Below are 27840 nucleotides of genomic sequence, written 5' to 3' on the forward strand. Positions count from 1 at the left end.
GAGGTGGTGGTGTGTGGCGAACAGGACGCGACCTGAATATTTATGAGGAGCCGGAGTGGCGATATGAGCCCCCGCTTTGTTCCTCCATCCACTCTACCATAAGTTGAGTCACTTTTCTCGGCCTTGCTCGGCTGCGACACCGGCCGATAACTAGTTGCACGGATGAAGCAGAACCCACAGGTAAACAGTGCTTTTTAATGTCAATCGGTCGGAAACTCACGAGTCGAGTTCGGCTGAGCTCGACTGGGAGTCGATGGGCCCGGCGATAAACTTTATGGGCATTAGTTTTCGCTGAGCTGAATGGCTTTAACTTTATTAGCATCAAGTTGAATGACATCAAAAGCAAAGTTTAAGTTGACATTTGATTGCAATATACCGTAAAAACACCTCGTCATTGCGATAATCTTGAATAGAAGTAATCGGCGTTTTTGCCTACATTGTCTAGTTTTCTTCTAACCGGTTTTGGTTTTATTTGTTAAAGTCACAAAGGTGGTAAGTTAGGGTGAGAATTGTGTTTGTCATTTTCTAGAATTAAAATGAAGCTTCTCAATCAGAATTTAATGAAATAAATGCTCTCTTTGTGGTAGTTAGTTCCTAAAACCAGAGCCTTTGTCACAGTATCCACGTTACCTAAGGATGCTATCTTAACAATGATTTTGTTATTTTGTCAATATCTATTTTCAAAAACATTGTCATGTTTTTAAGGAATTGGCAGTTTCCATAACATTATGTCTTAAATTGCACTTTTAGTGTGATTAATGCACAAACTTATATTGTCTTGATAGCCTTAGGCTAACAACTGAGCTAATGTGGTACAGCTTAATGGTTGAGCCCAGAATATCAAAATAGTTTGTTGATTGTTCTCAGTGTTGAGTCTTTCACATTGGAAACTAACTTTGGTTAGTTTCCTTCTTAAATCTTAAATCTTTGTCTTGGTGTTATTTCTGAGAATGTCTGTTTCAGACCAATCGCAGATCCTACTGGATGAAGTTTAATGGTTAAATTCAGCTTTAATCTACTGCATGTGTTTCTTTTGTGCCTTAAATTCAGATACACAGAGTTGTGGAACTTTCTTCGCCAGTATAACTATTTCTTCTACTAGATCACAGTGTGTAATGTGCAAAACTTGGCAGCAGGTGCTGTGTGAGGAGATGAACACTGACTGAGGTTGTGTTCAGCACCGTGGCCAGCTCCTGTCCTCCTTCTGCTGCTGCCGACGCTAGGCCTTTTAGAAAAACTTGAGCACAGAGCATGAGGAAAAATAGGCAGGAAGTAGTTGTGTTTTTATTGAATAAGTCTTCCATTTGATCTTTTCTTTACCACTCAGAGGCCTCTGTTTGCTTCCCCGGCTCATAAATCGATGTCACTTCCTGTGATTTTTCTTTTTTTTTTATAGCAGCATATTTGTGTTTACGTCTACGTAAAAACCACAATACTTGTCTACATGGGTTTAGATTTATCCATCCAGTGCTCCTGTTTGTGTGTCAGTAGTATTTCTCCCCCATTCTTCTTCCTCCTCTCTCACTTTGGTAGTGGAAGCTTCCATTTTGAGATAGTAAGAGGGGGAGCCCCCCCCCCTTTCCAACATGGAGAGGAGGAAAAGTCCGCAGAGTTTGTGCAGGAGAAGGAGGAGGTGGAGGAGGGGGGATGGGCCCCATTCATGCCTAACATTACCATTTTGATTGCTTTGATGCTGTTTTTGGTTTAGAGGGGGGAGGGGAGGCAGAGAGAGTGTAGAGACACAGAGAAGAAGCCCAGTCAGCAGCACTGCGCACAGCGACACAGCTTTAATCACTACTTTCCCCCCCTTCCTCCTGTGTTCGCAGCAAAAAAAAATTGTGACCTTTACTTTTCCTCTGTACATATGTGAAAAGCTTTTAAAGCAACCGTGGGTGTCCGGCCTCATTTGAAGCCAAGAACAAGACCAGACTATGTCTGTGTTTCCTTGAAAACTTTGACCAGAGAGAGAGGAAATGTTTATTGTAAATAATGAAGCTCGTCTTCTAGAGGGAATGCTCAGAGGTCATTTCATGGTCACATTCACAGGCTACTGGAAAAATCTTGGTACAAATCCTGAGGTGATCCTAGACAGCCATGTTTGAAAACAAACAGATAAGAGTTCAATTGTGTTGCTACACTTTAAGAGAGAGTTTATTATATCAGGCAGGTCTTCTCTGTGCAGCTGTTTACTTAGCTCTAATGGGAAACAAAAATATATCTTTTCAGTTATTACAGTGCTTGTTAGGCCAGGCTGGCTCATGTTTTTCTTTGAATCCTAGAATCCTTCTAGAAAGAAGTGTGAAAAAATACACACAATGTCAGAAATATCAACCTTTGCTATGTGAACATAAGCCCTGATTATATTTTCTAGTATATGTCCTATATGGATGCCCACTAAAATGAATGTACCTGGCCTAAATTTAAGGATCACTACTAGAAGAAAAAAAACATCACATCAGAATTTGAGTTTCATACTTTTTTATATGTTCCAGCCTCCGGCAATTTGTTTGCGTTGGCACAGAAAGAAAAAAGGGGAATGAAAAAAAAAGAAGAAATGTCAGCAATTTTACCAGAGGCTTTGGGACAAAAACTCCTGATGTTTTTGTAATTGCTGGCATCACTCTGTGTTTTTCTATGTACTCAGACAAAAAAAAGGTGAAAAGTCAAAGCAAGAATTAGTTTGAACAGAAGCCTAAACATCTTGGAAACGTTTGACTTACGATGTAAAAACCAGCTAGCTCATGATGACATGTTATTTTCTTTGTTTCCTGTTTTTAGAGAAAAAACAATGTTAATTAATCAAGTACCTCTATCCATCTAATTCTATTATGGCCTAAGGTGGATCATATTGTGGATTTCTTAAAACATTCTTAATGAAATACATGTAAATAGACACTGTTTTACAGTTAAACACCACTATAATACTTTCTTTCTTTGACACCAGGTTCCAACCTGCTTCTTTGTCTCACCTAAGGACTCAAATCCACTTCCCAACCACAGGTCCTTTGCCAAAATACTTTGGAAAAATTTACATTCACGTTTGGTTTAGTTTGCACTCATTCCAGAATGCTTTAAGAGTTAAATAAAAACCTGATAGAACAAAAAGCTCAACACTTGATACAAAGATACAAATAAAACAAATCAAAGCTGTTGGAGACACCATGGTGACCTGGTTTTTAGTGCTAAAAAAAGTCACACGCAGAAATGACTACTTATGCCAGCAGTACTTTCACTACTTTTTTTTATTTAAAGCCAACATTTCAAATTCATACATCATAAATTTAAAAAGTTGGTTTCAAATTGATAACTAGTCTTTAACACTGGTCTTTCGAGAAACCAAAAACCATTGATTTAGTTTGTTTAAATTTGGTACCAGCTAAGTGGTGTACATGCTACTCTAAATCTACTCAGCACTCGTCGGTTCCAGTGGAGTCTTACATGCTTTAGAACTCGTAATGACTGAGCTGTGATGTGTTTTTCATGGGTGTAGTGGTGGAGAGCCGAGAGTCTGTGTTGTTAGTAGGAGAAGGATGTGGTGGAAGGAGAGGACAATACAAAGAGTCTGAAAATTAAAATAATAAGACTTGAACAAAAGATTGTTTCAGTCTCACAGTCAGTACCAACCTCTCTGCATGTTTTTGAAGGAGTATAGATCCATTGATTGTTTTCTCCATGCTCCACTTGCTCTCAGTTGCATCATGGCTTCATTTTCTCACCGACTCGTCAGGTGGAGACGAGTTGTTTTTCTTCTGGTGGCTGTTTAGTTTTTTTCCCTCATCCTCCTCATCGATCGAGGCCTTCGCAGCAGCGTCTCCCTCATTTCTGGAAAAGAAAAAAGATACTTATTTTTATTCCTGGTCCAGAGTAAAAGTGTCTGGTTTCTGTACTTCAAGACCACAGGTGATCTTCCATCTTATTTTGGTGTAGTAGAGGCAGTAGCTGTAACATAGATTCTTCCAAGTCATGCTGTGTAAAGCTCTGTAAGGCCTGTCAGGAGTTAGGCCAGGACTTCTACACTTCTAGAACATCTGGGCCTCAGATAAATAAGAATTTCTATTTTGAGTTGAGGAATTCACTGGGATTTAGGAGTGTTTTTTTCCGTTTTAGTCACTGCTGCACAATTTCAACAAATTTCTTCAACAAAAAAATGCTTAGTGTTTTGCTGAGCATATTTAGTTCTTGATTTTGACCTGATCTGTGTGATCCTGATCCTGAAGTGTAATGAAGTGTGAAGTGAATTTTAAATACATTATGTTGCATAGCATTGCAGCTCATTAGTTTAAGAACAACAAAATCTCTGTAGTTTCTACATGATCCAGCAGAGGGCTCTCCCACTTTAATCCCCTTTTTGCAGAACCTGTCAGCAAAACAACTAAGAAATATTACTTTAGTCCGACGTAAAAAGTGCTGAAGCATGCTACTTTAAACTTGCTACTTTAAATCCTGTTTTCCAAAACCAAAAGAAAAATCAAAATTTTCCGTTCTAGATTACCATGAATTCACAGGGATTACTTAAATTGGCTAAAAATTGCAATGATGCTAATTTCTAAGGGGATTGAATAATGCATGTGTGCCGACATAAATTAGCTTCATGTTCTTTGAACAACTTTGGCAAACGTTCATTCTTGTGGTAGATTCTCTTAAAGCCACGGCTCACGAAGAAGAAAAGCTAACATGAACAAGAACCGGTCGAAGAGATCCCTGATCAGCTTTGAAACTTTCATCTGTGTTCAGTCGTAAACTTTGTCAAGCTTGTGCTTCGACCTGCCTCCGTGCACTGGTTTGACAGCTTCTCATTACACAACAGCAAACTGTTTCCAGAGAAAAGTGCTGACGCTGTGCGTCTGCCGGGCAGAGGGAGGCGAGCTGCGTTGCTGGCGGCTGCGATGAATTAAGCGGCGTTGACGGCCGGGGCGCCGTTTTCATCTCTTTCTGCTCAGAGCAACAGTGTGATGTGACAATAAGAAAAAGATTGTTGTTCAGAGATCAATAATCAGAACATCTTTGGTGTTGTTCTGAGAAGTGCTGAGACATATTAATGACACACCATTGGAACTCCATCTTTCAACAGTCCAGGTTTGAGTCACCACTCAGTTGACTGTCTGTACTTCTGTACCTTATCAGCTAAGCTCCCACTTCCTGTCTGATGTGTGTGTGTGTGTGTGTGTGTGTGTGTATCTATCTATCTATCTATCTATCTATCTATACATACATATATATATATACTAATTGAAATAAGGGGTTGTCCTTGAAGACGACATTGGCGTTTGTTTCTCAAAAACAAATCTTAAAGCTCAATTAATGTTTTTAGGAACAGATGTTCAAGTAACCCCTGACCCGGGCACTAATTATCCTCCATACGTTTAGATATGTGCTAGATATACAGTTTTTTTACACTGTGCTAGTTACAGTTAGCAATGGTTGTTGTACCTCTGTACGTGGGCCTCCAGTGGACAGGCGATCTGTCCAGTGTGTATCCTCCTGTTGACAACTGGGATTGGCTCCAGTGCCTCTCTGTGACCCTGCAAAGCCATAATGGCTAATGGATAGATGGATAGTTTATTCTAAGTGTTACATTATTCCACTGTTGTGCAGATATAGCACTTGGGGATGCTACGGTACCTAGCCACAGTAGCTTGGCTCCTTTATCTGGCACCTCCTCCTGTTGCTGAAGTCACAGGGTGGAGCGGTGATAGACAGACATATTATTATTCAGTCCAGATATTATTGAGATAGAAACAAAAAAAAAAGTCCAGATATTATTGAGATAGAAACAACACAAAACGACATTGTGAAATTTTTATTTTTTCCACTGGTGTAGATCACATTGGCCCTGGCAAAAAGCTATACTGTCCTTAGTGTACTGCAGTTATAACTGACCATTAATGTGGTGGAATAAAACTCACTTCATGTCTTTTGATGTGCCTTATCAGTGTGGCTGTAAACTGTCATAATGGTCATTATTTTTTTTTAACTCTAATGAGAACTGCCGCCTTCTTTAAGTGATCAGACTCGGTCTGATCACTTCCTGCTCCGCCTCTGTTCACAGATTACAATCAGTTCCTGGTTGAATCACTTCTCCTTCCTGTAAAGAGGCCTCCGCTCAGGAGTAGCATCAGTATTGACTTTTGTATTTTTGATTTCCAGCTCGTCCCTGTGCTGATAACGGGACCGGAGCAGAGCGGCGTTGTGCGCTGAGGCTTCGGTCAGCAGCTGACAGCGCTGCTCTGCACCGTCAGCAACCGGACGACGGCCAAAACAGCCACTTCATCATCACAGCGCTGAGCAGCAACATTTCAGAGCAGCAACATTTCAGCTGCTATTGCTGCTGCTGCTACTGAACATAACAGTTATTATGACAAACCCACTGAGACGGACGTGTTTTTACAGTTTCTTAAAATTCTATTTGAAGACTATTGTCATGTTTAAAGGAAATATAAAAATGTTTAATTAATTCAATTACAAACTATGTGAGAAATCCGAACTTCCTGAAAAATCCACGTTAACAGCACAACACAAAAGTTCACACATTCCTCTGACGGCTCGAGGAGCCAGATTAGCCGGGATTATGCTGAAATTTGAGAAGCAGCAGAAAATATAACAAAATGTACTATTTATTACAGAACTAATTCCTATGAAAGTGTTACATCGTGACCGTTTTTAAACTTAATGTCTTGCTATTTCAAAAGTAACGCTTCACTTTACCTTTTTTCTGGGCTGACTCTGTAGTGGTGACTTGAACATGATCAGTTTTTAAATCTCTATAATCTGACCAGTGGAATGAGCTGATTGTATTCTGTCTATCTCTGTGTGTGTGTTTGCGTGTCTGTGTTGAAAATGTGCAGCAGCAGCAGCGGAGTTTGTCTGCTCATGTCTTTGTCTCAGTAGAGACACAGAACAGGGAGGAATGTTATTGTCTTTTCCTCAGCAGCTGGTTGCCTCTCAGACCCTGCTGTTCAGGCCTCATTTACTGCTCTCTGATTAGCTGTGTGTGTGTGTTAGTGTGTGTGTGCATGTGCATGTGCACGTGTACGTGCGTGTGCATGTGAAAGAAACAGACAATGGAGTCGCTCAGCCAGTCAAACTCACATCAACAGAAAAAAAAAGTCTAAACAAAAGACAGACAATTGAATGGTGTTTCTTTTTCCTGATTGGTCAGAATCACTTTTCATTTTTTATTTGCAATCCCAAACAACAACAACAAAACAACTCAAACCTGTGGAAAACGATTCAGAACAAAGTGAGGGGTGGAGCCTTGTGGCCTTCCTGTCTCATTTACATACACTTTTCCAGGCCAGCGTCCCACAATGCCCTGCTTTTTATGCATTATTGAGTCTCCTGGTGGAGTATCCTTAAAAGGGGGAAGAAGATGACGCCCATAAAAAGAAGTAGTAGAAATGTTTGAGGGCAACTTCAAAGAGCATCTGAAAAATTGATCAAGTAGAATGTAAGGATTTCAGGTGAAAAATATGAAACAGAAACAGAGCTGGAAAAAAATATAAACATTGTTAAAGATGTTTTTGTTGGATTCCAGTAGCCAAAACTAGAATTCCATGTTCCAATGTTTGGATGTTTCCATTAGAGTAAGTCTGTTTTTAGTAAAATTTTGAACAAAGTTATTTTTCAAATTCTAATTAATATAAAATATTGATTTGATATTAACACTGGGATAGGATTCAGCAAGTAGTACTAGAACTGTTTTTGAGCCTCAAACTCTTTAGGCTCTCAGATGGTATAAGCCCTAATCCCACGGTGTAATTCCCACTTTCAGATGGTATAAGAACTCTTGAGTTGGAGCTAAGGTCGATTGACATTGCCCTAATCCCACGGTGTAATTCCCACTTGTTCCCACACCATAGTACTATCTCTTAAAAGGAACTCTTCTAACTGTGGATGCTTGTATTTACAGCCCTGGAAAACTACCAAAAGTAGCCAATAGTCGCCATGTTTCCATCAAGGAGGTCAGGTGTTCCTAAAAAACTACATGAAATCTCCCGAAAACGTACACAGTTTCTACAACTGTACTTAGTTTCTGGTAGTCCAGGTCGTTTCATAGATGTTGGTCTGTAGAGTATAATGTGGTAAAAGGTCTGACAAACAGCTTGCCCCCAGAAAGATCTAATTAGCATCTCATTAAACTTTAATGATCACGAGGAGGTTTCAGAGTTGTTAAGGGCTTTAGGCAAAACTTCACCTTATATATTATATGTGCAGAATTAATGATAGGAACAAAGCAGAAGTTGAAAAAGCTTTGTTGAAAAAGAACGAGAAAGAAAATCTGGAGTCTTTTTTTCTTGGTGATTCTAAATCCACTTATTTTTTTTATAGTGGTGGTGTACGTCAGAGTTTAGTTCCAGAAGGAGTCTCCATTATGATTTACTAGACCCCCATGGTACAGCTAAGGTTGCGATGGAGGAGGGGAAGGTGGGGCCAAGTGTATGGGGAGGAAGATAAATGGGTCACATGATGGCAGGAGCCTCGCCTTCATACACTAGGCCCCACCTGCCTCATCTGGACTATTTTAATCCCAGTATGGACTTGGTGACGTCATCAGATACCCTCCAGATACTGGTTTCTCTGATTTCTTGATTGTTACATCACCCAAAATATTAGAATCACCAGTGGGAGACTTATTTATCCTGTGGAGTTCTGTCGTGGATAGTTTTAATCACCTGGAGAGTGTAAACAACAGTTTTCTTTCTTGCCAAAAATGCACAAAAACTCAAAGTACTTTTTAATTCATCAATAGGTCAAAGGCTTCTGTGGTAGACACTGTTTTATGGACCTTTTCTGGTACCTGCATTTGCTTCCTGTTGTCAAGGGAGGAAACGCACATAGTACCTGGTACTATGTCTTTCCTGTTTCCTATTGGCCCAGAATTTAGTTCCTGGTGTTATTTTTTTAATTTAATTTTTTTATAGACGTTCTTTTTATACTACCCGTGAAAGGAAAGTTGTTAAAAATGCATTTTCTGCTTAGTTCTCTGACCAAGTGGTAGAAACACAATTGATTTGAGTGTAGGTGCTGATGGACCTCCTCCAATAAGTAAGTGTAGACCCTGGATCTTCTTAGATTAATGTCAAAGATTTGTAATACTTTATGTTTTCCCCCGGCAATTCATAATTCTTTTTGGAAAAAGTCAGGATTCATCTAAAAAACTACTGAATCACTCGGATGTGTTCATAGCTTTAGGTCTGACTGGCCCACTCGGATGTGTTCATAGCTTTAGGTCTATTATTGTGTCCTTTCTCAGGTAAGGATATAGATAAAAACATAAAACAAAGTTTTGTTCTTTGCCTAACTTATAATGTAGAGAAAATGCAAAATATTGCGATGGGTTTTGAGCATTGAACAACTTAACTGTTGGAAAGTTGTTGTTTTTTTTCCTGAAAAGTGCAGCGTCACTTCCTCCTTTTCTCCTCCTATTGGCAGCATGATTTTGGTCTTGAGTCCAAACATTTATGGGATGCAGGGACATTGCAGGCAATGTCGGCATCTCAGGGATCACAGCTCCGTTAAGCTGTGATGAGCTGTCAGGTTCACGCCTGTGTGCGTCTAATCCCACCAGCCCTCCCAAATCTGATCTGGCTCTTAGATCTCCAGTGTTGCTCAAGGCGTTTCTGCTTTAACTCTGATAATGCTTCAGCAGTTTAAATATAATCTCTAACAATCCCTTTAATCAAAGCAGCACTGACACAAACAGCACAGAGAAAATGGACAGAGGAAAAAAAACGTAAAAGTTTATTCACCTGTTGTTTTTAGCTGAACTGAGCCTCAGAAATGAAAATGAAAAGGTCTAGGGCGGGACTGAGGCCTGTGTCAACAAATCGCAGGTCAGATGCAGGAACTGGACAATATTATCTTACTATGTTAGTTTATATTTGCAAGTACAATTTTTTCTTCACCGAACTGACTTTATTTTTTGACTCATAACACAGTGTTTGTCTTTCTGAATCACTCTTCGAATGAGCAGCAGAACAATATGAAATTGAGTACTATCCAAAGGTCTACACAATATTGAGAAAAACTGACACAAGCAGATGAAAAATATTTCAAAAGGTTGAGCAAAAAAAAGGATCTCAAGAATCTGAATACCTGCAGAGATGGTAGTAAACCACCAGATGGTCACGTTCAGACCTCCAAGACTGAAAGTCTCCTGAGAAAACTCAAATAGGACAATTGGACAAATGAGACCAGACTAGAAGTGTTTGAGAGACGTAAAAGCCTAAATGATCTCCACAAGACTTCACATTTGAAAAGAACAATGGAGAAAAAAGTAAACGCTAGAACAACAGGAGAAATTCTTTCCAAGTGAATAAGAAACCCAGTGTCGGGTGGTGGAGAGATTTGCAAATCACTTGTTAGCTTTGTGTAGCTGTTTTTATGCTAGCAATCTAAGAACCTTTAGTGGGAAACTTTCTCAGACTGAGCTCAGAGAGGCTTAAGACCCAGCAGTGTCTCAGTTAATAAGAGTTTGTCGATGCCTGAGACTTTTTCCTCCTTGCTGCGTTCACTGCGTTCACTCATTAAAGATCAAGTACCGCGTTGAAGAATTAAGAACATAGGAAGAACAGAGAGACGGAGAGATGTGTGTTAGTGTGTGAGTCACAGCACTAAAAATATCTGCCTTCTTCCTCTCTCTCTCTCTCTCTCTCTCTCTCTCTCTCTCTCTCTCTCTTTCTTTCTCTCTTTCTTTCTCTCTCTCTGCTGTGCTACGTTTACCCATGAGTCACTGTTCATCTTGGAGGGGAGGAGGGTACAGGCTGACTGGGTCTGGACCCACTGGATAATCAGGAAAAGACAACAACAACAAACTCGCCTCAGCCTTCACAAGTCTCAATAATACAATTAAGGATTTTTCTATTAGAACATTTCAGAATTTGTTTTCCCTTTTTGAGGTTAGATGAACTAAGTATTTATGCTACTATCAGCTGCGATTTTGTTTTGACAAAAACTCAAACTCAAATGAGCCGAAGGCCACGACTGCGTCTGTCATTGTGTTTCGTTGCACATCAGTGATTGTTGTTAAATACCAAAACCCCTTTGTTTCATTGAAATACAGTGTAATACAACAGTTTAAACTGTGAGTTTAAATATGTTTTTCTCATTAGTGAATAACCATAAATAAATTCATTGAATGGAGAATGCAAAGTAAAACAATAAAAAAAAAAATACATTAAAAAATTAATCAAGGTCAAATTTAAGCTATAATTGACATCTCGTCAAGGGGCCACATCAGGGGATTTCTGGCCCAGAAGTGGCCCCCAGGCCGAGACTTTAAAAACTTTGGTCTAATGTTTAGCTTGGATTTTGGTGATTGGTGATTGTTTTTGTTAGCATTGTTAGCCATGGAAACTTCTATCATCTTTATATTTTTCATTTATTATTTGTATTTGGATTAATATTATGGTGCAGTGTATGTTATTATGTATTTTAATACATCCACTGGACATAGATTCATTTTTAATTTTTTTATTTTAGTAATTTATTTGTGTTCTATGTTCTATGTCACTATGTTGCTGATTTTATGAACCTGTGTTTACTTTTTTATTATAATTATAATTCCAGTTATTTTAATGGAAGGTTCAACAGGACTGTATGTCTTTGTCAAATTTAAGCTTTTTTTGCTGAACTCCTTTAAGGAATATTTATTTGATTAAACTTGTTGCTCAATCAGCTGTTGTGGAAAAAAACAACCAAAAAAAAAAACAAAAACAGGATGAGTCATCCAATGAGATGATGGATCAGACCAGATGTTTAGATCTCGATTGTTTTGAGGTCAAACATGTCATCACAAATTATCAATAACAGATTTACAGTAAAAATGTAAAAAAATACCTAAATAGAAGTTGGCCTTTTTTTTTTCTCTCTGACTGCTTCGTCGGCAGCGTTTGGTCTCTCAGCAGCCAGAAGATGGCACGGTTCGTATGCAAGACTCTTCCGGAGCTGCCGCTCTATTAATAACCCGCCGAGCGTTTAAATGTGTGAGTGTGTAAATAAAGTGTAGCTCACAGGGAGGAAGCTCCTCAGAGAAGGAACCGAGGCCGTGCGCGAGCAGCAACATAAAGGCTTTACTGCCTGTGTAAGTGGCTGAGGACTGTGATTAAAACCCAAAAACAGGGATTATCCTGCTTTAAACAGAGACTCGGGCCATTGAAAACATCACCTTTCTTCTGTCAAGATAATTTCCTGGCATCTCTCCTGGGTTAATGGCCCGCGTTGTTCTGGCTCAGTCACAGTCAAAGAAAAGAGAGAGAATTAAAAAAGGCTTCATGTGGTGTATAGTGTAACAACCAAGTTGCCTGGTAACTAAACCCCAAGTAGCAGAATCATGATTTAAGAAAAGCAGCAGGGAAACATCACAATCAAGGCCTCTGAGAGTGCCCTTGAACGCAGCATCAGCTTACATCCACAACAATCGTGTTGTTCGTTTACTGTATTTACAGGTGGAACGTGGAATAAACATGCAGAACCGCACCTTGCTTCCAAAGTAGCAAAGGCAAAATTATTTTCTTATTCAGTCTTTTTTACGTGTAATTCTGAATGCCTCTATTTAATGACAATATCAGTTTTATCAATATGTTCAATGCAGATTTGAAGCTAAATTCTCAGATTTAACCCAGTTGCTAACAGTGACCACCGGAGGCAGCAGCAGCTGGTGATATTTATAAAAACACCACTTGGTCTTCTTCTTTGGGAGTGTTTGTTACCAAGAGACGAAATCAAAGGTTGTTTTTTCATCAAAGTGTGCAGAGAAATAGTGGGTGTTACATCAGAGGGTCACATTCTCTGACGTACGTTAGCATCAACGTGACCTTGAGCAAACACCAGCTCCATTTACCCGGAGATAAATTTCCAGGGTGAAATCACATCAACTTGTGTTGTGGTAAATTTCAGAGTCATTGATCCTGGTTTATTTTATTGCTCTGTGTGAGGTTCCATTTAAGGTCCCGCTTCTTTTAGTGTTTTTTTTTTCACAAGTGAGTTTCTTAATCCAAACAGATTGGCATCAGTCAGAGAAATTCAGCCCTTTCTTAAGTTTGCGTATTTGTCATTGACCTTGGGGAGAAGGACAGGTCGATGAGAACACGTCGGGTCTGAAGGAAGTCTTGAATGAAAAATGACCGTTGTGATTTATTCATTTCACTCTCACAGTGAGGGAGCAGCGATAGTGATGAGGATTTATGGTCAGGACTGAGCAGAGCATCCAAACAGAGAAAGGAGGGAGGACAAGATGTTGGTTAGTTCTCTCCCCTGTCCTTTGTCCATAGTCGGTGAAAGTCCTTCAGAAGTTAATGAAGAGCAGTACATACCAAATGTCATTTAAATTGGCCTTGTCCTCCACAAGGTCACTGTGAGTGAAGGGTGAAGACAGTGGCAGGATATTGGGGTAAAAAAAGGCCACAGGTTGTAATGTCGGCAAAGATTGAAGAAGCTTAAAAAAAATCTTTGAAGTAATTCTCTATGAGGCTCAGGAGCACTTACAGTACGGTCCATCTAAAATGTAATGTATAACTGTGTCTTAGCTATTTTTGCTATTTGTTGTCAATTTAGTGTTTTGTATCTTTTGCCATTTTTTAAATGTATTTTTTGGGGAAAAAAAGTTAAACGTTTTGTTTTTCCTAGTTCTTCTATGAGGAAACCAAATGACCACCATCACAAATGCTGCTGCTGCCATGGTCTATGCTCTCATTTAAAAATTCCTTCATCACTGCGGTAGCAGCTGCTAACGTTGACCTGTGTCGTCGCCGTGCAACACGTTGACCTAACACGGTTGTTGTAGTGAGGTGACGCGGTGTTGTTGTTAACAACAGTTGACAAAAGTCAAGCTGTTGGCTTTTTTTCCCTCAGCTGCTTCAACTGTAGGAAGAACAGCATTTTATACTGGACACCAGGTAGAAGACTGAGTGAATACAGCTTTATATATATATATATTCCAATAGCTTCAGTTATCTGGTAGCGTTTTATTTTTAGGTGGTTGTTGTTTAGTTATTCCTGGTCTTTTGCCATCTTGTAGTAGATGTTCGTTCATTCATCCTCTAGTCTGTAATCCTTTTTAGGGTTGTGGTAAGACAAGAGCCCTGGAGTGAGGGTGGGGCTTAACCCCTAGCACTTCACCAGCCCATTGAGCCACACAAAAAAAAACAACACTCACACTTACAGTTAGATTAGCATGTCTAATAATCGTGATTACTACGCTAACCTCATTTTAATCAATTCCAGCTGCATTTTGGGGAGGAGATTCTGATGTAATTTTAACATTGTGAACCCATTTTAGAAATCTAACACCAACAGGGATAATGTTTAATTCAGGACTAGTTACCTGGCCAGATTTAAAAGCTGTGCACTCCCAAATTGTAAAAAAAAAGGGTTCTGAGACAAATGAGTGAGATTTCTAAAGTAACGAGCAGAAGATAAATTGCATCACGTCACTGGGGGGAAAAATAAATGTGTAAAACTGACAATAAAAACCTTTAAATTAAAATGAAAACAGGTTTTCTCAGAGCTGACTTCCGGCAGCGGGTTTGATTATTACGCTTCTTTCCTTAATGAAAACTAACGAGCGGCTCCATGATGCAGGGCTTTTGTTTGTTCTCTTCCTGAACCACTTGACACTTGAATAAAAAAAAAAGGCTCCGCACAGACTGTGCTTTTTCGTAGAAGAGGTAACAATACTTCTTTAATGGAGCTAGTTTCCAGGGCAACATGCAAAAATAACACAGGGACGAAAAATCGCTCTTTGACTGCCTTGGTCCTGGTCAAACCTCTGTGGGTCACAACTTCCTCTGTGAAGGATGTTCAGCTGGTTTTTTTCCAGTATCTGAACTCACTTTAATGACATTAACTGACCACACGAGGTAGCAGTAGATCAACATGTGTGCGTTTACATATGCTAAAAATGCATTATGCAATTGTCCCTGAAATCCCGGGATTTGAACGGTGTGAAAATCCTCAACAGGGACTTTTTAATCAGAATAAATCTAAAAGACATGGATCAAGATTATTATTTGGCTATAAAACAGCCCCTTACTCTTATGTGTCTAGTTTTTCATGGCGGGGGATATGAGTTGATTACGTCTCACAAGCTCTGAAATGATCCTTTCAAATTCACTGTTTTCTTATTGGACATTTTCACAGGGCACGAGCTACATTACTGTTATCAGACAGTAACTGTCCTTATGTCACAGAGAAAGAACACGGCAGAAAAGTGATGGGTTTAAAGGTTGTCTGTGCAGCAGCGAGTCGTCAGCTGCACAGATATAGCATACAAGAAGGTTTTATCTTCTTTGATTCACAATGTGATAGATTTTTCCTTTTTACTGTCTGGGCAGATCTGAATGTTTTTAAAAAAGGAAATCTTTGTCAAAAAAAAAAAAAGTTGTTCACAGTGAGAAGTGAAGCCTAAGGAACACAGCGTTCTTGAACATTACACAGAAATGATCAAAGGATGACCGAAGTGTGTTATTGTAAAAAGGGGTGTTGAGCACGGAGAAGAATCTTCTCCCACAGCAGAGAGGAGGTTGAGGATCAATGTACACATTTATACTGTGTTAAATTTAGAAAATATCCAGCGTGAAAGGCTCTAAAAACAGCTTCATTTACAGGAACATTTTCGCTGTTTCTTTTTCAGTATTTTTAGTTGTTGTTTTTTATTTCTGGCTAGACTGAAGTTATCATCCTAAAATGAAGTTGTTATTCTTCCACAGCAACGGTTAGAAATAATTCACAAAAACCCCCAGGTTTCAATCAGTGAGGTTTGATTTATACTGCTGTATTATCTCTTGTAACAAAAACACAAGACATCATTGATTTTCCCTGGGTTTTTTTTCTCACTCAGTGTTAACAGATTTGTGCAATTGTCAGATTTATTTTAGTACAAAGTACAAAAAAAGAAACTGCAACAATGGTGACATGTACGAACACAGAACTTGTTGTGAGACTGAAAAACAAAGTGAAATGACAAAGTCCTAGTTAATAAGTACCAGTGTTAAAGTGCATGTCATGAACCGTGTAACTGGTTCCAATAACTTTTACATGACCTGCTCGTCCTTATTCTACTCTGGGATATGTATTCTTGTTGGACATAGAAAATGAATTCCAGACCTATGGCACAAAGAAAATGTTGAATTTTTAATGATTTGCCTTGCTGCTCCCTCCTGCCCTGCCGTAGTTCCACACCCCCCACCTTAGGAACCACTCTATTGAGGGCTAAATGGAGGAGCTAATGTTGAGCTGCACTTGGAATGACCTCTGAATTTTGACATTTTCCCTAGAAACACATCTGTCAATCCTGCTCTTAATGTATTTTTTTTCCTACCAAACGTTTAATTCCCAACACGGTATGTAGACGATTCTTTGATTTGACCTAAAAGTTAAATATATGAAGTTGACCAGTCATTATGAACCACAGAGACATGATCAATTTAGCATAGTAGTTTTTTTTAGCTTGTATTTTTTCTGGCTTATAATAATAATAATAATAATGTTTTTTTATGGATTTTATTTTATTGATCATTATTTATTTGGGTCTGCAAGAGTTTACCTGCTCTGACAATTGGCCACTGTCCACTGAGTGTCGGACTACGACTAACATCCATCGTTTTATGTAAAGCAGCAGGAACAGAGATGTTGGATAATTTCATTCACCTGCGTCTAATGAAGAGCCTATTTGTTATGTGATGGAGTGAGACGGTGCTGTGTGTGGCTCACAGAGGCTGCAGCACATCTGAGGCTCCTGGGATCCTGTCAATTTGTTTTTCTTTAAATGAAAAAAAGAAGATTTTTTCCCTCTTGGTCAGATCTGATCAGAAAAAATGCAACACCGGAGCTGCATTTGTGTCGCCTTCCTACATTGCCTCGTGTTCAGAATGTTTTGACATTTTTAGCGTAGTTTCTTGAATGATTGTCTCAATTTTGCGTTTACTAAATTTGTCAACTGAGTTTCGTACATTGACTAATAAAATGTTGGGAATCAAGACATTCCTGTTGCAGGATTGTTTTGAAGAAACATAACAAACTTATTAGCAGTACTTTCAAGTATTTTCAAGCTGTCTTCTGTTAAACCTAGCAAAATAACTTTACATACAGTCACAGTAATTGGCTACATCTAATACTAATATAGAATTGGTACCGGTCCAAACTATAGCCCATCCGATGTGATACCTAAGCCCAAATTCTCAACTTAACATTTGAGCGCCATGCTGTAAATAGGTACACTATCACCTCAACAACCGCAGCCTGTGGTATGATGTACGAGGTATCAGATTGATATCAATATCAATACTCCAAGATGCAGTATTGTATCGGTATTGGACATAAAATATTCCCTTCCTAAATTAACCATTGATGTATTATGTGGAGTTCCCCTCAGCGTTACTCTAGGGCCTCTATCGTTATGAATATTAATGCAATACATAAACTTTTAACAGTTTATTGGTTGATCAAAATTGAATCAGCCTACAGCAGCTCCGTCCCCTTTATTACCAACATCTAATTGAATCTTCTTTAATTAAAATGATCACAATTTAAAAACCAAAAAGAAATGTTATTAAAGTATTTGCCTACAAGAACCTCATTGTGAATCATGTACAACTATAGGCCCAATCTCTGACTATTGGCTGCTGTTACTTAATCGCAAATTTGCAAAATCATCATGTCAAAGAATCCGTTCTGCTGAACTGTGACATTGCTGTATGTTTTTTTTTTTAAATCTCTCCTTAGTAAAGACACAGAGCAGCTGGAGAAAGGAGCTTCCAGGAGCTCAGTTTAATTAACTTGTTGAAACAGTGTCCACGGGGTTTGATGCTCTAACAGACACTGTGGCTTAGTGGCTCTTTCCCCTGCTGGAGCTGTGATATGACCGAGCCACACCTTTTAATTGAACACCAGCATGTCAGAGCATGTTTCAGACACCATCAGCTGCCGGCACCCTAGGGACCATGCCTCCTTTTCCTGCACCTCCTTCCTAAACCAGCCACTCATCTATCATTGCTTTCTCAAAGAGCTGTTTTGAACAGCATGATACCAAGTCATTTTATAACCAATATTTTTGAATAATCTGGACAAGGTTTTGTCAAACGATCTTTCTTCTGATAATTTGCCACCGCTGGGGTTTTAAAAAGGTCTCTTTTCTCTTTCCCAGTTATTTGTGTATCTTAATTTGTTTGGGTTTTTTTCAACACTGAATATTTCCTACTGGAATCACAACCGCACTTTCCCAGTCTGTAGCAAAGATACGAGATTTGAATATAAATAAAATATAATACAATCTTCTAGTCATTTGAATGATTAGAATCTGTGATTTTTCTGCAGTGATTTCAGCAGGGATTCATGAGGGGATAGTGGCGACACGCAGGTGGCCGCCATTTTCCCATGAGGCTTCATGACGGTGGCGTTTGAGAGATGAGGTGCAGTTTGCATTAGTCAAACAGCTCAGAGGCTCTGTGCAGAAATACTAACAGAACAGCAGCGGCGGCGGCGGCCCGGCGTGTTTGTGTACAATTTGAACAGATGCTCAGGCTGAAAATGTTGAGGGGGCGGAGCCTAGGGCTGTGTGTGTTTACCTCGCTGTGTTTAGGTGCAGCAGGAGGATTTTGATGTTTTCTCTGAGTACGATGAGCCGAGTGCTTGTGTTGCCTATTAAAGAGAACTGTGTTTTGTACTTGGAGTTATTTTGAAGGAAAAACATCATTCTGTTATTATTTTTGGATATTTTTCAGGGCCACTTTATTGAATAAAAAAACGTTGGGTTTTTTAGGGGAACTTTTTGTACATTTCTGTGGAAAATACTCTTTCACTCGGTGGAGATCTTCAATGATGTCTTGGTCTAAGTGTACGTCTTATTGAGTTCTTGACTATTAATACAGGGGTCTTCGACTTACGTTGGAATTTTGTACTTATGGTGCAAATTAACTTGATATTTGCCCTATGTGAGTCAGAAGTCACTTCTGTACATCAGTTCCTATGTCACTCTCCTACGCTAACACACTTGTAACATCATAATCTAAGACATAAAAACACCAACAACAACAACAACAGTCTGACTAATGCTTGGGAGCGTTAATAAAGTGCAGAAAGTTCTCAGAAAAACAACACAAACGAAAGAAAGTGAATGTAGCACAATCCAGTGTGTGGTGTAAACCATAGTGCCACACGTTGAGGTATTTGTTCACTCCTCATGTCGTACGTCGGAATGATGGAACGAGAGTTTATCAATGAATTAGCTGTAGGTCGAGGACGTCGTAAACCGAACTGAATGATGGATCGAGATTTTATCAATGAATTAGCTGTAGGTTGAGGACGTCGTAAACCGAGGACCTCATGTACTGTAGTAAACAAAGTTACAGCTGATGTTTACACATTTTCTTCATTTCTCTTCCACAGAGTCAGTCTTTATGCAAAGGCCTGAATGAGCTGCAGAATGGACAGGTGTGTACACACACACACACACACGCACACACACACCAATACATATGTGGGTTACAATAACATCATTTGTGAAATTGACATCTGTCATTATCTATTTGTCATTTTGTATTTGGGTGAATTTGAAGAGTGTAATTTCCGAGGCCGAGGTCAGTGCTGTGACTGAACACGGAGCAGAACTTGACATAGAAACCAGCAGAATCAGAGAGTGTTGGACGACACACGCTGTCTTAGTTCTTAGTAATTCTTCGTTCCTGTTTGACCAAAACACTTCTGCTGTCGTGAGTGTGTCATGTTTGAAACACTTCTGCTGTCGTGAGTGTGTCACTCAGTCGTCGTGCCTTTCGTCACGTCCCTCGGGCGTCATTAGATTGATGCTGAACGTCTTAATACGACGGAGCGAAGCCGTAAATTATCCTCAGGAGACTTCCAGCTGCTTCTACGCCGATTAACAGCCAATCAGAAGCAGCGACGACACATTAAAGTGTGATTCACCTAAAAACACACGCTGTGTCACACTGTCGTCACACCGTGTCCCAGCATGCACTGATCTCCTCCACCTCTGACTCCTCAGAGTGCTAGTTGTTGTCCCGCAGATCAGAGCCCTGTCTGTATTATGTGGATTTCCCATCATTCTTTGCTGCATCTGAACAGACATGGCTGTTGCGGTGGCTGTTCATCCAGTGAGTCTTTGAGAAAATTAAATATTGACTCATTGTATTGACTCCCGGATCTAATTTGAAGTGACTGTGGATGAAGGCCGCCGTGAAGGCGAACCGCTGTCGCCCCCTCTCACGGAGACATCGTTATTGGCTGAAAGGTGTGAATCACGGTCAAGTTCAGTGTTAGAAAGAAAAAAGTCCACCTGTAGTTTATGAACCAATCAGAGTCAAAGCAAAGTGATGGAGAGGAAATAGAGAGAAGAGGAAGTCGAGGCAACCACTGTGGAGAAGGAAATGAAAAAGAACGTGTTTATGGACATAAGGACTCATCATTCTCCACATCCTCCTCTTCCTCTTCCTCTTCTTTTTTTCTCCTTCTGTGAGTGGCCAGTGAGAAATACCTCGTCTGTGATGCAGGAGCTGCAGATACTCTGCTCTTATTTAAATAATCTTTGTCAATATTTGCTCGATGCCCAGACAGAATAAAAATATATTGGATGGAATGAGGGGAAAAGGAGGAAGAATGGGAGAGAGAGAGAGAGAGAGAGAGAGAGAGGCGTACAGACAGACCGGTGGTCAGATGGTCAGACAGATATGTACCAAGTCCAGCCCTGGTGCCTTAATAGAGATCCCGCTGACATCACACACAATAACACATTTAAGTTAAAGTTGAACTAAAAAAAAATTAAAGTTGCAAAGCCACTGGTGGTTTTTCTTAGCCTTTCATACCAGGATACAGGGTGTCCTCGACATGCTGTCCATAAGTAGCTATGTCACTCAGCTACGCTAACACAGTGCTAACATCATAACATCAGAATAGTCTGACTTACACTTAGGAACCATGAAAAAACAACACAACGAAATAAACCGAATGTAGCGCAGTACCATGTACGACCAGCAAAGTTAAACAAAGCCTATAGCTCCACATGACGGCGCATCTGTCTGATCCACCCCGCAACTAATTCCCATGTGAACTAGTTCAGTTCTGACACCGTATGTCGGAAGAGTTTCTTAATAAATTTATGGGAAATGGCGACCTAACCACGAAACACTGTAGGTCGAGGACCACGTCAATCGTGGACTCCCTCGTACACTGTGAGGTCATTGGTCGATTCAGGTCTGACTGTTCGTCCGTCTGCCTGTTTTAAGTTGTCAGCGCTAATTGACTTTGATAAAAACGCTAAACGAAGCAACGCTTGGTCTGAAGGACAATCAGCACACCCGACCTACAGGTCCGGTTGTTGGTTTTATTGGCAACATCAAACTTTACTTTTAAATCTAATCTCTACGTCCTTTCCTCTTGGTTCATTCGTCAGTGTCCAGAAAAGCAATGAAATGTTTACTGTGTCCATTTTGGCTCGAATTCTGAAGAGCAGAATGTTGGGATGTTTCCTTTCAGCCTCCAGCTACATGACTCCGCCTCGCCCTGCCCTATCACACACACACACACACACACACACACACACACACAGGAAGTTCTCAGATGTCTGCAGAGATGCAGTGTTGCTCTATGGACAGATGTTCAGTGACGTCCCTGCTCTCTCTGATTGATTTTCTCTTGTTTGAGTTTGTGAAAGTCTGGAACAGAGTGAACACATTTTTACATAATCCGTTTTTTTTTTATCCACATAAAAAAAAATCCCCGTGTTCTACATAAATTGATTAAAAAGATTAAAAGAACAGATAAATAAAAAAGAATTGGGAGAGCATTACTGTAAAGGTCAAAAATAAGAATGAAAGCTGAGAGGAGCAAAACATGCATTTAAACACTGAGGAGGATTTTTTTCCCTGGAAAAATAAGAATAAATAATAATAATGTAAAATACGAATCTTCTATTTGTGTTTGTGCCTCTAGTGTCTGTGATCAAAACTGCAGCCTCTGGACTTTGGAACAGACTTTTGATGTGTGTGATTTGTGTGTGTGTGTGTGTGTGTGGTCACTGCTCTTTGTGGCTGCATCTGTCTACTTTTATTGTTCACAGACTTCCATCTGCTGGCCCTAAGCTAACCCCCCACCATTACTTCCCCTCCCTCCTCTCTCTCTCTTCATGAACACCAGCTGTCTCTCGTCCACGTATTTAACTGCTGAAGTCAGCTTCCCTGACCTGAGCTTGAGTTTTTTTTGTAATTTTTTTGTAATTTAATTGTTTTAAACAAGGAGAGACTCAGTGAGCTATAATATTAACATGTATAGTAAACAATATAAAATAGTGTAGGAGTGATTATTCACACTCACATTGTTTGTGCGTTAACCTCAAAGTATAATAGTAGAAGTGGTGGAAAAAGAAGCTAAATGCTAATTTCCATAGGAAGATATGAAGACTTTAAAAAGCTCAACTCTTTGGCACAACTAGTACATTTTGAGCACAGTTGTGACGCTGCGATGCTAACGCTGCTGCTGATACTCCTCCTGCTCCTCCTGCTGCTCCTGCTGCTATAAATGTCTCACGAAAAGCCAGATTTAAGATTTTGATCGTTACTTCAAAACGACGACAGCAGAGCTTTGAAAGAGATGATCAAATCTAGGACGAAGAGATCGCTCAGTCTGAAAATGGCACGTGGGAAATAATTGTGCCATTTAATCCGCCTGTTGTTTGATACAGGATTTTTAAAATAAATGTTTACTAGGGTTGGAAATGAGTTGGATTTTTTTACTGATCTCCAAAGAAATGTCTGAAGATTCTGTGAATAATTCACAGGGTCTTTAATTATTTGTAGAAAAATAACTGTCCATCATCAGCGTAAAGTAGCATTAAACCTGATTTTTCTTACGGTACTGTGATTGAAGACATTTTAAACCCTTTGTTTGCCAATTCTAATAGAAATACAAGGTAAAACAGTTCACTGCTACACAGGTTCGACAGTGTTGTGGTTATCACGGCTGCCTTACGTGCTGTAGTTCTTGGTTCAAGCCCCAGAGGAACCATATTCTTAATGGTGCCTCCTGTGGCAGCCCGTGTGGGTTGCAAGGACTCTCTTTGTAAATTTCCCCCATTATGGGACAAATAAGGGACTTTTCTCCGTCTGAGTGGAGTTTAGAAAAACCTATCCGTTTACTGTGAGAATATTTATCCGGTTTTGTTGACAATGAGAAAATCATTATCTAGGCTCATCACAAATCCCTAGAACGTGGGTGAATATATATATAGTTCCTGGTTCTGTCTCTAGTTCCTGCAGCAGAAATGTCTGCTCTGGACAGAGCTGTCTGTAGACTGACCTGCTCACACCGACACTAACTGCCATTTAATCAGCACCAATAACGTCATCCGCCACTGGCCTGGTTGTTTTTCACCAGCTTATTATCTACGATTACGAGAGCATCAGTGGACACGGGGCCACTTCCAGAGTTTCTTCTCATCTCTTCACTTAATATAGAGTTTGACCTTTTGGCGCTTTGTGATTGTGATTGGTCGCCTGCTGCCACCGTTGGTCAATATCCTTGGCTATAGCTGTGAAGAAGTGCGAGTCAGTTTTTACTCCACAGAGCAGATGTCTTCATTACAGCCAAGGCCTGGGGCCACGTCCCTCACCAAGATGTCTGATAAATGTGGAGCTGAGAAGAAGATGCTCAGAGTCCCCGGGGGGACGTCTGATCCTCAGCTGAGCAGGAGTGATATTAAAGGAACAGCTTCCTGACTTACATCGCCAGATCGCTTTCTCGGTTTATGTAGTTTATTAATAACGACAGGGTGGTGGTTATAACATAACTGGGAATTCTAAACCACGTTTGGTTGCGTTTTAGTTGTATTATTTGTAACAGGACGTTACAGGGAAATTAACAGGAAATTAGCATTAGCAACGTAGCATGTTATTGGTATTGCAACAAGCTTTATATATAAATAAAAACCTTTTCAGAATATTTTTTTTCCTCATCAAAAATTTGTAACACGATGAAAATCCCGTGAACATTCCATATCATTTTGTTACAAATATTAATTATTTTATTTGTTTATTTATATATATTTTATGTCATGTTTTGATGGTACAGCAATTTTAGTCAACATGAAGTAACAAAATTCTAAAAAATATATCTATATATAGTTTTTATATTTTTTATAATTGTAATTTTTAATAATTATAATAATCATTTGGTTGCTCTTACTTTATCTTGCCTTTTTTATACATTTTTTTGTCAATTAAACAGTCAACTCCTTAGTAAATCTGTAACTAGTTACATTTTACTGAAACTCTTAATTACCCATTCAGGCAGTTATTGATCAGCAACACAATACACACAATGATCAGCACTGATTGTGCATATTTTTTCCAGTTTGTCACATTGTGTCACATTCCACTGAAACGTGAGGAAATGAAGCCTGCAGCCTCTAATTGTCTCTGATTTGCATTTAAATGGATTTATTGTCTGTGGCAGGTGTGACTGGTGGAGGCTGGTCACATGATCAGGGTATTTGTTTTTTCCTTCATTCAAAAGTAAAAGTTTGATTTCCACTGAAATCAGAACGTTCGTCTGAATCCGGCTCGATCGGTGAAATTTCTCTGACACTGCTGTGGTTTTGTGCCTCTGTCGGCTGCTCCTCCACATGTGGAAGTGGGCGTGGCCAGGGGGGCTGGGGGATATACTGTCTCCCTTCTGCCCCCTCCTGACTGCGGGCCAGTGGCCAGAGTCAGTGCTGTGTGTCATAGCTGATAAGCTGTCCTTCTGCCAGAGGTTCAGTTCACCTCCACAGGAAATCAATCAAGTCCAACAGCAGAGAACGCTTTACTACGACGCTGAACCTCAGTAGGGGGCGCAGCTTCTGGTACTTGAAGTGTTTTTCTTTTGTAAAGATTTGTGGCTTCTGTTAGGGCTGTGTTGTTCGAAGCAACTTTAGACCTTGTGGCTCACTTCCTGTTGAGTTTGGCCGTCATCTTTAATATCCTAAATATATTTTGTGACAGATGTAAATCAGAGGACAATTTTTTTTTTCTTTTCACAAAACTGCTTTCTTCGCCACCACAAATTATATATAGAGAGAAAATGTTATTTTATTTTACAGCACACCATACAGACTGTTGTCATACTGCATCTATGAAGAAGTGGAAACACTTCTGTTTGTGATCTGATGCCACAAGGTAGCAGTATCCTGGCAACTTCCTGTAACACTTTGGTGTGGGAGACTGTTTGCTTTGACAAGTAAAACAAACTGTAGTTCCCAGTTTTGAAAAGCTGTCAAATGTTGTGAAGAAAAAGTTAAGACACCTGTTCAAACTGATGTCATTGATGGCGGCCATGTTTACAGTGACACTGAGCATCTCTGCTAACGCGTGTGTAAAAAGTCTTGGGGGGGGGGTGTCCTTCCTCAGGCACAGATGTTTGTCTACTTTAAGAATGGCTCAGACGTCAAGGTCACTACGATCTGAAAAAAACTGACTTGAGCTTTTTAAAATCCCAGGAATGCCCAGAAAAACAAGTAGCCAGCTGTGGTTTGTTTTAAATTTGATCGTGATCATAAATTCTGATAAAGCTCCAAAAACCTCACCAGTCCGGCTGTTGATGCTGCTGACCTTGAAATAAACCTCACCTCCCGGCGATGCGGGCTTCAGCAGCTGTTCTGTAGCAGGATGAACTCTAACCTGGACTAAAAAGAACAGATCATTCAGTCTGATGAGTGGAGTGAGAGCACTAAGTTCTTCTTCTTCTTCTTCTTCTTCTTCTGTTTTGTGAAAAGGGCTGACAGCAGCTCCTCGTCTCATCAGCACCTCTCAGGACTGAAGGGCTTCTGCTGCTAAATGGCGTGTAAACAAAGGGAGCGCCTGGCAGCTGCGCTGATGGAAATCTGAACAGCTACTAATGCCTTTTTCAGAAGCCTGTTATCTCAAAGGCACACTATCAAAACAGAGCACATAATGAGTGTGGATAATCCTGTCCGCTCGCCACGTCGGCAGTAGGCAGCGGCAGAAGCGGCGGCAGTAGTGTTGATGGATGACCTTAACTGTAGCTGTGGAGAGAATTGAATTCCTCCAGCGTAGTGAGGAGAGTCGGTGAGTCCACAGATTGTCTGCTTCCTCTTCGCCTGGGCAGTAGAAACCAGAAAAGCTTCACTTCCTGTCCTGACAGTAAAGTCACACATTCAGAAATTTTGGATAGATCTGAAACTTTAACATCCATTAGAACTAATGAAAAAAACAGTTTTTTTTTTTTTGTGGCATAAAAACTAAATATTTTCTGTGATTAGTTTATTTAAATTTGTTTTCTACCTCGTAGAAAGAAATCGTCTTGAGAGCTTTGTGCTCAGACCTCGATGTGGACGACCGTGTTAAGACATTGACTCAGATTGTCCTGTTTCACACCTTGCACACATTAGTGGGTTTTTGTCACAACTAAGGTTCCATAACCATGCAGCTCTCAGGATAGTTAAATGTGCCAACTGCTTTAAATGTCCCCTCAGGGAAACGTAATAGTCCAAAAGACGAGCTTTTCTGTTCATGTCGGAACAAAAGAGGAGCTGAAGGTTCAGTACAAAATGGTCCGTGTCATTTCAACCTCTTCCTCTGCTTTTTTTTCCTACCAGTTTGAATTTTTCAGAGGCGGCTTTAGACTGACATTTTACTAAATCCTCCTATTGGCTGGATGTTCAGATGGATATCAGTTTCATTTCACTGAGTCCATTACTGGGACAGACATAGAAATCAGCCAAGGTTTCTCTGGAGGATAAATCCTTGTGGATTCTGGAGAACCTGAAGGTCGTTCCAAGACTTAAACCTTTTTAAATGCTTTTCTCTGATAAGAAAACAGTCTCTTCTTCAGCTTGATTATATAAAAAAAAAACAGTATTCCGTCTGTTTTAGAAGTGTTCAAAGACTGACATCTGAAAAATCACCTTCACTTATGACATATGTGCTTTGGCACAGTGTTTGGAAACCAGCTCTGGAGCCTGGCCAAGGAATCAAACCCACAACCTTCCTGGTGACAGGCTCTCCGTGCCATGGATCTAAAGGCCCTAAAGGGACTTTGTCCAGTTATGTAAATAACATCTGCTTGTAGTGCTCTGACGGTGCTGCTTGTTAGCTGTTGGGTGGATTAAACGTTCGCCCTCTGTTCTGCATCGTGACCTTCTAAAACCCGTTTGACCTTTCCTTTCCTGTATCTCCACAGAAGCTGTCTGTCAGAACTTGTCCAGTGGGGACCAACAAGCCGCTGTCTCTCATCAAACCGTCCTCACAGAGCATTGCCATCTCCGTGGTACCTGCCAAGACTCCCGTATCCATGGTGACCGCACACATCAATGGACAGAAGGCTGGGAGTTCGGAGTCGCTGCAGACATCGCCCATCAACCTTCAGACGGGCGGCAGGGTGACGGCGACGACTGCTACGGTTCATGCCTTCAACAGCAGCAGGAGAGTCGGGGAGCTGTCCGCGACTCAGGTACCAGTCAAGACAAACACAGTGGTGGTGGCACAAGATTTTAAAGATATGTGTTAATTATAGGCTTTGTAAAATCAATGTTTATACAATTAACACCTTTGTTTAATTCAAAAGTTAATCCATGACATTTCTAGGTAAAGTTGAAGAACAAAAATGTTCATTTTAAAACTCCAATTATCGCTACATTGTCCATGTGTCTGCTTCAATCACAGATTAATCAAACTCACACTATAATTACAACCAATATATTCAACATGTCAAGACCTATGGTTCTGAACCCTGTCATCTGGTTAATTATAGGCTAGCTATAGCATTTTCTGTACCAGGACTGCTGTAGCTAACATTAGCTCTGGTGTCTGTACCAGGACTGTTGTAGCTAACGTTAGC

General features: G+C 40.1%; 1 protein-coding gene across 5 annotated transcripts in view; it reads left to right on the forward strand.

Annotated features, from left to right (window-relative positions):
- The window catches only part of phf21b (PHD finger protein 21B), a 38364-nt gene that overhangs the window by 710 nt on the left and 9814 nt on the right, over positions 1-27840 (forward strand). For 2 of the 5 annotated variants that reach the window (XM_025057464.1, XM_008315303.3), the window contains exons 2-3: positions 19384-19428; positions 27184-27453. In XM_025057464.1, coding sequence (XP_024913232.1) covers positions 19384-19428; positions 27184-27453 — 315 coding nt within the window. Of the gene's footprint in view, positions 1-19383; positions 19429-24170; positions 24848-27183; positions 27454-27840 lie in introns of those variants that run through there. The other 3 variants (XM_008315304.3, XM_025057466.1, XM_025057465.1) reach the window with 3 other exon arrangements.

Source organism: Cynoglossus semilaevis, chromosome 8 (genome assembly GCF_000523025.1).
Source record: "Cynoglossus semilaevis isolate Cse_v1.0 chromosome 8, Cse_v1.0, whole genome shotgun sequence".
Classification (NCBI taxonomy): domain Eukaryota; kingdom Metazoa; phylum Chordata; class Actinopteri; order Pleuronectiformes; family Cynoglossidae; genus Cynoglossus; species Cynoglossus semilaevis.